At 42.0% G+C, this 16,245-nt stretch overlaps 1 protein-coding gene across 1 annotated transcript in view; it reads right to left on the bottom strand.

Moving 5' to 3' along the window:
* Positions 1-16,245, bottom strand: part of CLYBL (citramalyl-CoA lyase) — a 504,570-nt gene that overhangs the window by 76,150 nt on the left and 412,175 nt on the right. Inside the window, 1 exon segment of the mRNA XM_075334351.1 lies at positions 2,707-2,895. Within this exon segment, the coding sequence (XP_075190466.1) occupies positions 2,707-2,895 (189 nt within the window).

Below are 16,245 nucleotides of genomic sequence, written 5' to 3'. Positions count from 1 at the left end.
GTGGCTTCACACACAGCGATGTGTGGAGCTGCAGGAACGACAAACAACATTGTATCTGCGGACGCACCGACATTATGAAAATGAACGACGTGACACAGATCAGCGATTTTTGACTGTTTCATGCTCGTTCATCTTCTCTCCTAGGCTTTACACGTTGCGACGTTGTTACCGGCGCCGGAAGTACGTCACTTTCGATTTGACCCCGACGATATCGCAGTAGCGATGTCGCAATGTGCAAAGTACCTCTTAGAAGCAAAGCAGTTTACAAAATACCATAGAATAATCACACACGAAAATCCTAGAACACAGATCTGCAATATAAACACCTTTTTAAACTTAATAGAAACAGTAAATGTCTTTGTTTTTCATAAAAACATTCTGAAGGTACTGTCACACATAACGAGATTGCTAGCGAGATCGCAGCTGAGTCACCGTTTTGGTGACGCAGTAGCGATCCCGTTGCGATCTCGTTATGTGTGACACCTACCAGCGATCAGGCCCCTGCTGTGAGATCTCTAGTCGTTGCTGAATGGTCCAGGTCATTTTCTTCAAAGGCGATGTCCTCCTGGGCAGGCCACATCGCTGTGTTTGACACTGTGTGACAGAGTCACAGTGACTGCTGAGATCGTTATACAGGTCGCTACTGCGACCTGTATTGTTCCTGCATCGCTGGTAAGATCTGACTGTGTGACATCTCACCAGCGACCTCCCAGCAACTTACCTGCGATCCCTATCAGGTCGCATCGTTTTCGGGATCGCTGGTAAGTCGTTGTGTGTGACTGGGCCTTGAGCCATGACTTTTCAACTTTTTACATTTTCCATCAAAATAGCTTTGTAGCAGTTTTTTTGTTGTTATACAATTTAGTTTTATTGGCGCCACAAAGGTACATTATACCTATTAATAAACTTCTTTGATATCCAAAAATCTAATATATTTTCATGTTAAAAGTTTTGCAGAAAGGAAACAGTTTCTAGGTTTCGATCTGCTTAATTATTTTTGTTTGAACTTTTTCTATTGCTCCAATTACAGATTTGAGCTTGACATGGTTTTATTGCTTGTGTAATACACTGTAATATTTTTGTATTGAAATGCATTATGCCCAAAGGTTACAGACAACTGTAACAAATTGCTGAGGATTGCAGTAATCTCTGATCCCAGCCATTGCAAAGGTATGTTTGGCTGTATATTACAGTCCTACAGCTAAAAGCCCACAGATGCCGCTCCCGTGCCTCCGACATCTATTTGCTGTCCTTTTATAGCATGTTAGGGATATACTTCCCCCCTCTCTGCTGCAAATGTAAAGGATTAAGGAAAAAAAAAAGTTTTGCTATACACCTAACCATTACCACCTTCTCACTTGGGCCAATTTCTTTTAGTTTTGTTTCCTACCCTTTTTCCAAGAGCCATAACTTTTTAATCTTTTTCCATCCATATAGCTATGAGTGTTTTTTTTTTTTTTTGCAGGACAAGTTGTACTTTTGAATGACACCATTTACATTTGAACAACACCATTCATGTAAAGCAAAAAAATTCTAAGTGCGGCGAAATTCTGCAGTTATTTTGTTTATCTTTATTTACGCCATTCATTTTACAGTAAAAATGACCTGGCAATACGATTCTCCAGGTCAGTATTATTATGCAAACATACATAGTTTTTTGTTTTTTTTTTATTTAAGTGAACAAAAATTCAAAAATGTAGAAAAATAAATAAATAAATAAAAAATTTTTGCTTGCTTTGCCATTTTTAGAAACACGTGAGGGACTTGTTCTTTGTGCCCTGAGCTGATGTTTTTCCAGATACCATTTTGGGGTAGATACAATGTTTTAATTGCCTCTTATTCTATTTTATAGTAGTGTTGCGGTGGACAAAAACCCCAATCAGGCGAATTAATTTGATAGTTTGATAGATTGTACCTCTACCGATGTAACAATACCAAATATGCGTTGTTTTTTTAAATTATTGTTAATTTTTAGTGTGGATAAAGAAGGGTGATTTGAACTTTTAGGGTGTTTTTTTTAAATATTTTGAAAACCTTCACATCTTACTGTATTTGGTAGTCTACATAGGGGACTTGAACCTGTAAACATCTAAATCACTTGTATTATACAAAGCAATACTGTTGTATATAGCAAAAATCATGGTTTCCTATGAACGCCAACTACAAGTTGACTTTCCCAGGAGAATAGTCTTGACACGTACAAAAGTTTTCAACTCCTGGCCATCATGTCAACCTATTAATGCCCCATGATCTCGTCACTTGTGTGTCGATGATCACATAATGTGCCCCCATGATGAGCGTGCTGTAAATGCAGCTTCATTCATGGCTGCTGAAGGCATATGATGGGTCAATATCACAGCTATAACATGTCAGGAAAGATGTGGGCTCAGCTTGCGAGCCCGCACCAAATCAGGGAGCCAGCATATGATTTATATGTACTTCATATATTGGTAAGGGGTTAAACTAAACATTTATAACAATTTAATTGAATAGGCCAAATAAATGTGAGAAAATAAGAGATGTGGTTCTCTTTGCATTTCCATTTTTGGCTATGTGCAGCCACATAAAGAAAAAAAATGCATGGCATTGAATCTTTACCTTTTGTTGGATTAGAGTTTGAAATTAAGCCAGGCTTTGCATAAAAAGAGGAAACAAATTGAATTCCTGGCCCATTGTGTGCTTTGTAGGAATGCTTAAAAGACTCACCCATTTCACTTCTTCAGAAGATTCAACCTTGGGCAGCATGACACAGGAAGGCAAGACTTTAGACTGTAGAATGACTACCAGATCTTCTTCTGCAAGACCACTGGACACAGAATTAATCCGAACACACTTTTCAGTTTTGCCAAGGTCACACTCTTCAAGTGCTTTGACAATAGTCTCCCTGGCTTGAACCTAAAAATCCCAGAACAGAGAGAGATTCAGGTTTACCAAAGTATAATGCATAGCAAGCAATAAATATACACACTCAATGAACAGACCAACATGAGCATCTATCACAAAAATATATTTCCCATATAAATTACAGTATATGTGATCCTCTTAAAATTCATCTGTGTAATAAACTGTTCTTATGGTGCAAGATATGTCTTTAAAATGGGACCCAAACCAAACTAGTATATTTTCATTCTTGTATATTTATAAGCATTTTTTAAGTACTTATGAGAAAAATGCATGAAAAGTGACGCCAAATACACTACATGGACAAAAGTGTGAGGGCAGCTGACCATCACACCTACATGACCTTGTTAGACATCTCAAAGGATTAAGTTACACAAAATAACAGAATTGGAGATATTATGTATAGTTACATCTAAACTGACTAGTATAAATCAAAGAGAAGAACATTTGAGTGACACATTAAATAGGCAGGCCTATCACCCTATTTTGCAATGCTATGCCATACCTTCTAGAAAGTGACTGATTAAAGGCAATGGCTTAGGACCCATTCACACTGGGTGAACTGAGGCACTAAAAGATCAGTGATCAACTGCTTGTTTGCGGATCTGTGTTGTACAATATGCAGTCTATGGGTAAGTTCACACAGTGCGTTTTTGCGTGTTTTTCGGGTGCGTTTTTGGCCTCAAAACTGCATGACTTTGCTTCCCCAGCAAAGTCTATGAGTTTTCATTTTTGCTGTCCGCACACAACTTGTTTTTTAAGCTGCGTTTTTGAGCTTAAAAAAAAATGGACATGTCAATTCTTTCCTGCGTTTCCCCCCCATGCAATGCATTAGAAAAACGCAGAAAAACACAGCAAAACGCAGCCAAAAACGCACCAAATCGCGGTAAAAATGCATGCGTTTTTTGTCGCTTTTTTTGCCGCGGGTGTGTTTTTGTGCGTTTTTAGTGGCCAAAAACGCAGCGTCAAAAAAACGCAGCATGTGCACATAGCCTAAAAAGGCCAATCTGGATTCAGATGTGCACAGAACAATCTGTTATAGACCGCTCTGTGCGCATAGGCTACCATTGTTTTCATCAAGGAGAATCTTGTTTACACAGGGTGACGTGCTGCTGAGATCAATGATCTTTTATGCAGTCCAAAAGATCATTTCATCCAATGGAAGAATGTATTGCTTGTTCATCAGGTTAACAGCAGCTTGTTTAGATTGCAAGATTATCATGAAATAAGCATACCCAGGAATACTCTGATGTTCACCATAATCTTCCAGTGTACAGTAAATGGAACCAAAACAGTGATACAAATCCTACAAGATGTAGCAAACAAGCAGCTATCATCGCAACCAAGCTTGTGAGAGAAGCTTGAACATTTGGTAGGGCAAAAGGTGACCAGTAAATCAATCCAATTATTGGGAGAAGCTCCAAAAAGCAAGTAGAATTCCTGCAGATTGCCTCAAACTGGCCATACGAAACCCAATATACCATGGCATATATTTGGCACATCCATGTTCCTAAAGTTACATTTCACTTCCCAAATGAAGCCTTAATTTACTCAGAGACCTTAAGCAATTGATATACAATGACAGCAAATACATTATATATATATATATATATATATATATATATATACACATATATATAAAATGACAGTATATACATTATATAAATAAAATACTATATACAAATATAATATAAAAAATGATAAAATAGATAAACACAGATAAAAATGGAATGTGCACAAACTGATATGACCAGGGTTAGCATCATATATGATATTACAGTTAATGTGGTCCAGGTATACTATACATACAAGTCAGACAATAGGCTGCACCTCACAATGAATGTTTGGAGGTCCAAAGACATCACATATGCAACACAAATTTGTAAGGACTCCCAGCATGTAAACAAAAGATCAGCAGTAATAATTGAATACGAATAAAATGAAGATGAGTAAACATGTAACTGGACAAGTCTATGATGATATGGGAAAAGCGTTCTGTTAACATTTACATATTTTATTTTTGATGACAAGAAAAACACTGAATACAGCCCTATACTTGCTGTCATATCTGAAGCAATTGCCAAATCCAAGCCTTCATCGGCCAGGTGACCAGAAGCAAACAAAAAAACATGAAAATGATGTGCGTAGTTATGACCAATGTATATATTAATACTGATATCCGTGGTGGGTGGTGAACTGGAAATGTCAGAACATTTGACTTCACAGTCAAGTAGACTGCCCGGTAATTCTAAGGGCAAAAAAAGGGCAGGGGAAATAAAATTCAACTACCATACTAATCATCAAGACAACACATGACAGCAGATGTGAAACAGATGAACATAAAACTGGCCAGGAATAGTTTTCAAATGTGGCTCAAGTTATGAAGAGTGAGGAAACGGTAGCTTAGAGTTGTCAGGCTGAATCACAAAACCTATCCAAGATCAGGATCAGAGAACATAACAGCCTGCAGGGTAGCGATTAACAAGGCTTGACCTGCAAGCACTTACATTGAGAAATATGCCCGAAATGATCCTCAAGCATAATTCTTAAGCGCATAAAATAATAATGTCAAAACTCTGACTCAATAGACAATTGCCTGCACTCCAGATATGTGGATCACTGAAGTACACACTCTTCCTCCGTTTTAGGTTATAATTCATATTAGTATTTTTGGGAAGAAAATTTAAGTTCATTCTAGTCTCACAATATGGTATTCTCAGAATATCAGATAAGTGAGGGTCCACTTCTCAGGAACTCCCCCAATCACTTGGAAGGAACAATGCTGCAATACACTGACATCTGCTACAAAGTGTACGGTGTAAAAGTAGATAGAGCAATGCAAATAATTGGGGCATTTGTCATTGTCAGGAATGGACTCGGACCCTACATAATATTCCCCAGCAGTAAAGCTTCAGAACAAGATTTGCTATTTTCTGACTGCAAAACCTCAGAACAGGAGTAAATACCTTATTGGTTAGAAGTCCACATTGTCATATTAAATCACTTCTATGGACCATAATAAAACTTAAAGAGTCATTACCATCAGAGACAATTATTGATGTGTATGTACAGTAGATGAAATAAGTATTGAACATGTCACTAACGCGGGCGTCACACGAGACTATCTATCGTGCGATATATTGTCGGGGTCACGGTTTTCGTGACGCACATCCGGCATCGTTTGCGACGTCATTTCGTGTGACACCTACGAGCGTCTCAGAACGATCACAAATCGGTTACAAATCGTGTATCGTTTACACGTCGTTTAATTTTAAAAAATCGTTTATTTTTCTTTGCGCCGGTTATTCATCGTACCCGGGGTAGCACACATCGCTCCGTGTGACACCCCGGGAACGATGAACACAGCTTACCTGCGTCCCGCAGCTCCCGCCGGCTATGCGGAAGGAAGGAGGTGGGCGGGATCGTGTGACGCCCGTATTAGTAAATATATTTCTAAAAGTGCCATTGACATGAAATTTTCACCAGATGTCGGTCGTAACCCATCCAATTCACACAGATAAAGAAATCAAACCATAGGTGTTCATAAATTAAGTTATATATAATAATGAGAAATAACACAGGGAAAAAGAACAGAACATATGAAGAAAAAAAGATGCAAAAAGTCATGGAACGTCATGACACCAGCTGAAATCTATCAGTAACTAAAAAATCAATCCTGCCACTTAGTGAAAAATATTATCAGCTGGTTCACCTGACGGTCTATAAATTGAGGTCTCATTATCAAGGTGCCACTCAAGAAACATATCATGAATAGTGATGGGAGGACCCGGACTGTAAAAATCCGGATCTGCATTGGCTCACAAGTACCCATGCAATGATCCTGAGTCCAAAGTTTTCAGGGTCTCAGGGTACCTATCCAGATCCGGCAAATGTGGTTATTTAAAAAAAAAAAACAAACTGAAGGAAAAAGAAAGACAATAGGGAAAAGCAGGCACATTATAGTTTCCAGTCTCCACGTGACTGTATCCTGTAGCCACTCACTACTATACTTCATATATACGCACTGTTCCCTCTGTCCACTGGCAGTCCGTGTGTCTGTGATTGGTTGCAATCAGACCGCACCCCCCCAGTGTGACAGTGTGTCTGACTGCTTGCAATTGTTGCAGACCCTGTGTGTGTGTCCCTATCGTGGTGTAAAAATACATAAAATAAATTGGCATGGGGTCCCCTCATATTATGATACTCAGCACAGATAAAGCATACGGCTACAGGCTGCAGCCCCCAGCCATGTGCTTATCTTGGCTATGTATCAAAATAAGAGAAACTGCATGCAGGTCACAGGTGAGAAATCTAAGAGGTGACACTAGGGGGTGCACTCTAAGATAAATAAAGTGCAATATAGTTCAGTGATGTAATAATGCAGAGCAATTGGCCAGTATAAAATGCTTGGTGCAAAAAATCCATCCAATAGGATATATAAGAGAAAATCACAGCCCCTAGCATACAGTAGGATAAGCTACATAGATAGGCCACCAAGGATTGTTGCATCCATTAGATGTGACAATCCCTGAACTTTACCTGGATAATCTCGATTGCCCTGGTGCAGTGGCAATCGGGGTAATAAGGGGTTAAAAACAGCTCACAGCGGTCATTAAGCCCTATATTAGTAATGAGAGGCATCTGTGAGACCTTCCCTATTACTAATCTGTAAGTGAAAAGAAATAAACACAAACACCAAAAAAATCCTTTATTTGAAATAAAATACAAAAAAAACACCCTCAGTGCGAGCAATTTGCAGTGCCTGAATGGCTCCCCAGGGGGTAAAAACAACACCGAAAATGCTCTGTATATGGCTGGCTGTATGTGGGCGGAGAGCCAAACTGCCCAATCATTAACTTCCATAATACTCGTTACTCTAGTTGATCCATTTCAGAGTGTATGACCTGCTCAACTAGACTAACGGGCACCTGAGAATTTTAGTGCTCACCCATCTCTAATCATGATGAATAAAATCAGTGAGCTGTATCAAGACCCTCACAATCTTACTGTTGCAAAACATAATGATAGCATTGGTTACATAAAAATGTGTAAACTACTGAATGTTCTAGTGAGCACTGTTGGGGCCATAATCTTGAAGTGGAAAGAACATAACATCACCATATATTGGCCATGACCAGGTGCTCCCCACAAGATTTCAAACAGAGGAGTGAAATTAATTATCAGAATAGTTGTCCAAAAGCCAAAGGACCAGTTGTGGATAACAACAGAAAGACCTGGAATCTGCAAGTACAATAAACAAAACAATAAGTAATGCGCTCAACCTACATGGTCTGTATGTAGGCTTATCATGTAAAACTATATTAAATGAACAAAATGCATGACTTAGGAAAGACTGACTGATGGCCATTGCCTCACCGGAATGACCCAACCCAAAACCCACACTTTCCCCTTCTTAACCTAAAATAAGACACAACAACTGCGTGACATTGGATGTAAAAGGCCACAGCAGTCCCATTTATTAACACCGAACAAACAATAACATTTCATCCATAAACATATTAATATTCCAAAACATAACCACTGGTAAAGAAGGGGGAGTAAATGAAGAGTCCATTGTACATGATTGCAACACCAGCTCCACCACGTGCCTTCAGCCGCACCACACCGACTCGAGGACACCCAGCCGAGTGTTGCCCAACCAATGTCCCACTGGGACCCAGCCCAGCAGGGACCGACGTTAACATACCCTGCTGTGACCCAGCATAGCAGGGACCCACATTAACATGTCCCGCTGTGACCCAGCACAGCAGGGACCCACCTTAACCAAGTACACCATTGCACCACCAGGGGTAACCGGTTCCTGCACTGGGTTTCCCCCCCCGCACTTTGTGCAATCCACCGACTTCAAATATCCCTTTCTTTCCACCACAGCGAGCACGTATGACACCTTGTACGTGCGAATGTGGCCACCAAAACCAACCCAAGCTGACTCCAAGGCTCTAGTAACCAATGCCTTGGTATCAATACCAAACGGGCGAAAACGAACCCCATTGGACCTCACAATTCCACCTGCACCGAACCACCTTCACGACATAGCCAGCCGCATACAAGACCTGCAACTAGCCGACCTCAGCGTCCGATCCTAAGCACCGCCTGCGTGACCAGTCCTCAACGAGCCACCTGAGTCACCGCCCCCATCCTGAAAGAATGGGACGCAAACTCTGCCTCGTTGGGACCACAACACTGCAGGCGCCTCCGATAATCGCACACCGACTGATAAACTGACCAAGCCAACCATTCTTATGGTAACAAAAGAACCTGCACTGGTTCCCTTAGCCTCTGACAGTGCTTCCCTTAACCTCTGACAGATCCCTGAAAATGTGCTCTACCAACCAATCTTGGTATGATTCCAAACACAGGAACCGCTATGACCGACCACAAGAGCACAAACACCCGGGCAGGAAGACAAGGACCCAAGGCAGTCAGGCCCGATGTCATGGGTCAAGACCCTGGACCCCCCAGCTACCAAGTCTCCTCCACCCGCGTGTAGTACCAAAACGTCAGGTGGTCCCGTCAACCTTGCGTGATAGCACCACCCTCAAGTATCCACCCAGGGCAATTAGCAAAACCAATCAACTAATGCATCAAAATGACCCTGACGAACTAAAGCCCATCAAGCTGAGCACGGCCTGAAGAAAAGGAACCCACCATTTCCCAATGTGTGTCAACAAACCCCGCCGCCAAAGAGGCGGTCCCAAAACCTAAAGAAGTACACCCATCTCACCACCACAGCCTACTCAATGACCCATAAAAGTGATTGACCCAACCTAGTAACCTGCCAAATGACCCCCAATAATTGTGCGCATCTCCTGCGCACTCCCACCCCAAACAGACAACCACTACCATTGCTACTATTACCAAAAGCGAAATGAACTCCTCACCCAAACCCCGCTGAAAAGCGGATCCAACACACATTCACAAAATGAAAGCATAAAACCAACACCAACATGTCCCGAAATCCAGAAGAAACTCGGAAACACGCGCCTCTCCGGAACTGCTGATACCATAACCCCGAGCCTATCATCACAACTTTGCACCAACCAGGTGGCCCGTGCCTACAACTTGTCCACCACTTGGCCTTAAACTGCCGCAAGCCAACCCAAATGGAGCCCAGCTCCCCTTCGATTACCGGAATCCTTCGCACCACTCTGCCGACAAACCTCCAGTGCACCCCGCACTAGATTCCAATTCCATGGCATATCACCAGCCCGACATTGAAGAAAGAAAGGTCGCAGTCACGACCTGCTTGCACACAACTGCGTCTCACACAAGGCTGCGCCGTGCAACGCTTTTGTCTCTGAAGTCCAGACAGAACTAGCAAATACGAGGGACCAAATGGACCTCCTGGCTATTTAGCGCCACAGGGGCTACACACCCCCATGTGAGACTGATCGAAAAGACATTGAGACAAAATGTCTTGCCGCCAGCTCTATACACCATTCCCGACAAACGGAACACAGCTGAAATCGGCACTGGCTAGCTGGATAATCAAACAACTCACCGACAGCGGTGACCACCCGGTCTCAATAGTTAACACAATGGGCCGCCCACCCCAAATGTTACTCATTCCTCGCACCAACACAGTACCCAAGCTCTAACAGTCTAGGAGCACTAAAAGAGGAAATAAATCTAAACAAGCCTACAGATATCTCCAAGACTCACATACACGAATGGCAAAGCAGAGCAAACCGCCCCCAAAAGACCCCCTGGCCTCCGTGACCGGAGAACTACCTCCACTGTATAATAAACTCTTGTGGAGCCCTTTACCAACAGCCGGAAACTAATACCACCCTATACGGTCAGCCGAAAGCTCCGCCTGCAACTAAATGCCGTGGTGGGAACACACCTGTCCACGTATATACAAAACGTTGAGAAAATCTACCCCTGTGCAGTCTCCAGTAAACAACCCCATAATAACTGCAGATCATACAAAGACCCTAAGCGTCACATGAGCCACATACTCACTCAACCAAACTTTACCACTAAACAGCAGCACGATAAACACTGGAGTCCAATAATTACCCATGACCTTATACCAGACGTCGGGCACTACCCGGATGAAACAAACCTGTGGAATTGTCAAACACATGCGAGCTGCCAAGACACCCTGGGCATAAAGAAAACACCTTAACAGTCCCCCGATTGGCCCACAGACCGAAAAGCAAGCCTTAGACCATCCCTGATTCCAGACCATCCACGACAACCTGACAGTACCCACAAAGGACGAACTCCAAAACAACCAGGCAATTAGCAACCATAAAGCACCCAGCTCCACATGACATATGTGGAACCCCAAGAATTGTAAATAAACACTGGAAACTCCACCATAGAAAAGCAGCCTCAAACTCTATCTCCAAATTGTAAATAAACACTGGAAAACTCCAGCCCTGGAAAAAATGGCCTCAAACTCCATCTCCAACAAAAGATTATCGTACCACCCCTTTTTTTTGTATTAACCACCAACACCGTTCCAATTAATAAACAAATAACCTGGACACCAAATCCGTGTAAATAGCCTAATTCAAGACCCCCGGGGTAGTATCGATACCGCGGTAAAAAAGGAGGGATCCTAAAAACCTGCCGTCCAACCCAGATCAACCTCCGCCTAACATCTGTCCGCAACAAACCACGTCGCAGACAGCGGACCTGAAACCCCCCGAAAAAACCCCAGTACTCACTCCGCCACTTTTGGGGCGCCTGACTTGGACAGAGGCGTATAAAACACACCCTCGTAAAACGCAGCTTCCACATCACCACCAGTCAATAATATTACACACCCCACTGCAGCACTAACGCTTAAGCTGACCAAATGCACCCTCAAAACGGCCCTCCAGGTCATTGAACCACCATCAAAACCCCTATCAAAACTGATGGAGCAGCGGTAAACTTCACACCAAAAGACCCTCATGACTACCAAAACAAACCACAAAAAAACACCCTGGACACAGCTATCCACCGTCACTTCACCAATATCCCTCAACCAGTCTCAAGCTCTGCCCCACCGCCGACTTCCACCTGAGTTTCTCGCGAAACGCTATAATCATTATCACCAGGCATTCAAAATCCCCTATAGAGTCCAAGCACAACTACACCAAGCAAAATAAAACATCTCCCGCACCTACAGATATACGCAATAGTATGACAACTGTAACAATCGTGAAGTGTGCAGATAGCACAAGACAATACCTCCCACAATATCTCCTGGACTCCATAGCGGATCCCCAAAATAACCCCCCAAATTCTAACGCCCACCATAGGGTCACCAACTGCCTGACCAGCCGTGCTGGTGGCAGGATCATGCTGTGAGGATATTTTTCGGCAGCAGGGTCAGAGAAATTGGTCCAAGTCGAGGGGAAGATGGATGGTGTGAAATACAGGGATATTCTTGAGAAAAGCCTGTTTCAGTCTGTCAGTGATTTGAGACTGGGGCAGAAGTTTACCATCCAACAAGACAATGACCAAAAACATACTGCTAAATTAACACTCAAGTAGTTTAAGGGGAAACGTGTAAATGTATTGGAGGGGCCTAGTCAAAGACCAAACCTTAATCCAATTGAAAATCTGTAGTCAAACTTGAAGATTGCTGTTTAGCAGAGGAAACCATCTAACTTGAAGGAGCCAGTGGAGTTTTGCCTTGAGGAATGGGGCAAAAATCCACAGCGACTTGCAGCTGTAATTGCCACAAAATGAGGCTCTATAAAGTACAGACTGTAGGGGAGTGGTTAGTTATGCACACTGAAGTTTTCAGTTATTTTGCTCTATTGTTTGGTTCACAATAAAATGAAAACCAAATGTTCACAGTGGAAGGCATGTTCATTACATGAACTGATGCAAACCCTTAAAAAACCCCAAAAACAATGAAATTCCAGTTTGTGGCATACCAACACACAAAAAAATCTGAAAATTGTGAAATGCATTTGTATTCAGTGAGATACCCCTTAATAAAATCCTGAGTGACCAATCGCCTGCAAAAGTCACCTAAGTAGTAAACTGAGTGTGTAATTTATTCTCAGTATAACTACGGCTGTTTTGTGAAGGTGTCAGAGGTTTCTTTGAGAACATTATGAATCAAACAGCATAATGAAAAATAAGAAACACACCAGACAGGTCAGGGATAAAATTGTGAAGAAGAGTAAGCAGGGTTAAGTTGTAAAAAATATATAGCTTAAGTTCTGAACATTTCACTATTTAAACCAGCATCCAAAAATGTAAGGAACATGGCACAGCTGCAAACCTACCAAGATATAGCTGTCCACCTAAAGTGACATTTTAAGTAAGAACAGCTCTAATTAGAGGAGCAGCAAGGAGGCAGATTGTCACTATGGAGGAGTTGCAGAGACCCACACAGCTTAGGCTAGTTTCACACATCCGGCTGTTCGCCGGTTTGCCGGATTTGGCGCATGCCAGTACAGTGTATACAGTACAATGGCAGCGCAACAACCGCTGTCACGTGACCGGAGCATGTGACACGGAAGTTGCGGTGCTGCCATTGTACTGTATACACTGTACTGGCGTGCACCGAATCTGGCAAACTGGCGAAAATGCGGATGTGTGAAACCGGCCTCAAGTGGCAGAATCTGTCCACATGACAACTATTTCAAGTATATGCAACAAATCTGTTAGAGCTGGCAATTAAAAATCTATTTTACAAAGCAAGCCATAAAAAGTCTTGTTTGCAGTTTCTAATCATGTAGGGGACACAGCTAGCATGTGGAAGAAGGTGCATTGGTCAGATGTGGCAAGAAAATTAACACTGTACATCACCCTGAAACACCATTCCCACCATCAAGCATGAAGGTGACAGCATCATGGTATGGGGATACTTTCCTTCGATAGAGACAGGGAGGCTGTCAGAGTGAATGAGAAAATAGATGAAGCTAAACTAAAGGCAATCCTGGAGGAAAACTTGTTAGAGGATAAGTTCACCTTCTAGCAGGAAAAAAACCATAAACATGCTGCCAGAGTTATAATGGAATGATTTAGATCAAAACATATTCATGTCTTTGAATAGCCCGGTCACAGCCCAGACCTAAATCCCATTGAGAATCTATGGCAAGGCTTGAAAATTGCCATTCACAAACGCTCTCCATCCAATCTCACTGATCTAAAGCTATTTTACAAATAAGAATGGACCAAAATTTGAGCCTCTAGATGTGCAAAGCTGGTAGAGACATACCCCCAAAGACTCGCAGCAGTCATTGCAATGAAAGATGGTTCTACAATGTACTGACTCAGAGGTATGCACAAATGCACATCACAATTTTCAGATGTATATTTTAATATATTTAGAAAACCATGTATCATTTCCCTTACACTTTACAAATACTTGCTACTTCATGTTGGTGCATCACATAAAATCCCAATAAAATATATTTAGGTTTGTGGGTGTAACGTGAAAAAGTTAATGGTGCATGAATTATTTTTCATGGCACTGCATTAAGGGACAGTGCTATACATAATAATCTAGTTTCTTTCACAAACAAGAGACCCACCATCTCTCAGCAAGAAAAGCTTTTTTAAACTGAAAGATAATCGTGAAAGAGCATTCGTACGTCACTGTACTCTTTTACCCAAATCCTTACCAGCCAATGTCCTGTGTCCTCAGCCTTCCACCACTCTGCTCCTCCCACTCACCCAATTCATTCTATTTACATATCGTCACCAACAATTCATTACAATTACATGTCCCTGGATTCATTATAATTAGATACCCTCGTTCTCCAATTCATTGGAATTACATGTCCTCTATCCAACGCCAGACCCCCAATATATCATAATAATCACTTAATATTTTTTTATTTCTTAGTGCCAACGTAATCCACTACACTTTACACTTCAGATGGTATATGTATAAACAAAATAAGAGATTACAGAGTAACACAGAATGCAACAAATACCAAGAGGAGTGAGGAATCTGCTCACAAGTTTACAATATATGAGGAAATTGTGGTGACATAAAAGGTAAAATTGCATGTAATGTATGGTCCAGCCATCATTATAATTAATAGGGGTATTCAGATAATGCTGCTCTCCCACAATTTATCCAACTAAAAAAAAAAAGTTACAATTTACCTTTCCAGATGATCCCTTGAGGCTCTGCTGTCCTCAGTCACATAGGCCTCTTCTCGTTAATGGGTACATGATAAATTAAATCATCATGAGTCCTAAAGAAGCGCCAGGTGGAAAGTTAAAAAATGGCTTCCTGCAGCTTTGCTGCACTTATCTATTGCTGGCAGCAGAGCTATATGGATGGTTCCTGCCCGGTAATATACGGTGTATGGTGGTGAAAAATATACAATCATGATGGGCTGCAGTTTGAGGAAACGCTGACCCCGAGCCCTGGGTCTCAACTGACAGAGGAGCTGTATCGTAAGCACAGATACGAGTTACCATCTGGAGAAGGGTTGTGACGGGGGAAGAAATATCACTTCTTTTGTCATAGAATGCTTTGGCAGGTCACCAGTTCGTATTCTTTTGATATAACTTCTCTGTCACTTGAGTCCCAAGTCTCAAGAAAAATGTTTCACCATACTGAATCGTGCCTATCGTGTCTTCGTGCCCTGACATGTGACTAGGATGGTCTGCTGATTGAATTATGTGACAGGGACAATTTATTAAAAAATTAAAAAAAAACTAAAAGTTCAAATCACCCCCTTTTTGCCCCATTGAAAAAGAAATAATTTAAAAAAATACACATTTCATATCGCTGCATTCAGAAATGCCCGCTCTATCAAAATAAAAAATCAATTAATCTGATCGGTAAATGGTGTGGTGAGAAAAAAATTCCAAACACCAAAATTACATTTTTGGTCGCCACAACATAGCATTAAAATGCAATAACAGGCGATTGAAACATTGCATCTATACAAAAATGGTATACCGTATTTTTCGCTTTATAAGACGCACTTTTGTTCCCCCAAATTTTGGGGGAAAGTAGGGGGTGCGTCTTATAAGCCGAATATACGGGGGGGGGGGTGGTATATATATATGTACCCTGCAGCGTCCAGGGGAGGTGGGGGCAGCAGCTCTGGAGCACAGGAGAACGCTGCGGGCTGCTGCCTTTGATCTCCTGCACCCGCTCATATAATATGCACAGCCGCTGTCCATCTCCAATGGTGCTGAAATCGCACCGCAGTGATGGGCTGGGGCAGCGGTGCATATTATATGAGCCTGCGTCCCAGTGTGATCGCACATGCCCACCCCTGTGTTAGATTTGGCCCCCAGGCTGCTGCTCATTCTAAAATAAAAAATCTTTACTTACCCTGCAGCGTTTCTCCCCGTGTCCCTGCTTCCACTGTGATCAGCCAGGCACAGGCAGAGATC

Source organism: Anomaloglossus baeobatrachus, chromosome 2 (genome assembly GCF_048569485.1).
Source record: "Anomaloglossus baeobatrachus isolate aAnoBae1 chromosome 2, aAnoBae1.hap1, whole genome shotgun sequence".
In the NCBI taxonomy this organism is placed as follows: domain Eukaryota; kingdom Metazoa; phylum Chordata; class Amphibia; order Anura; family Aromobatidae; genus Anomaloglossus; species Anomaloglossus baeobatrachus.
The sequence above is the reverse complement of the archived record's forward strand: the minus strand, read 5'-3'. Positions and strand labels throughout refer to the sequence as shown.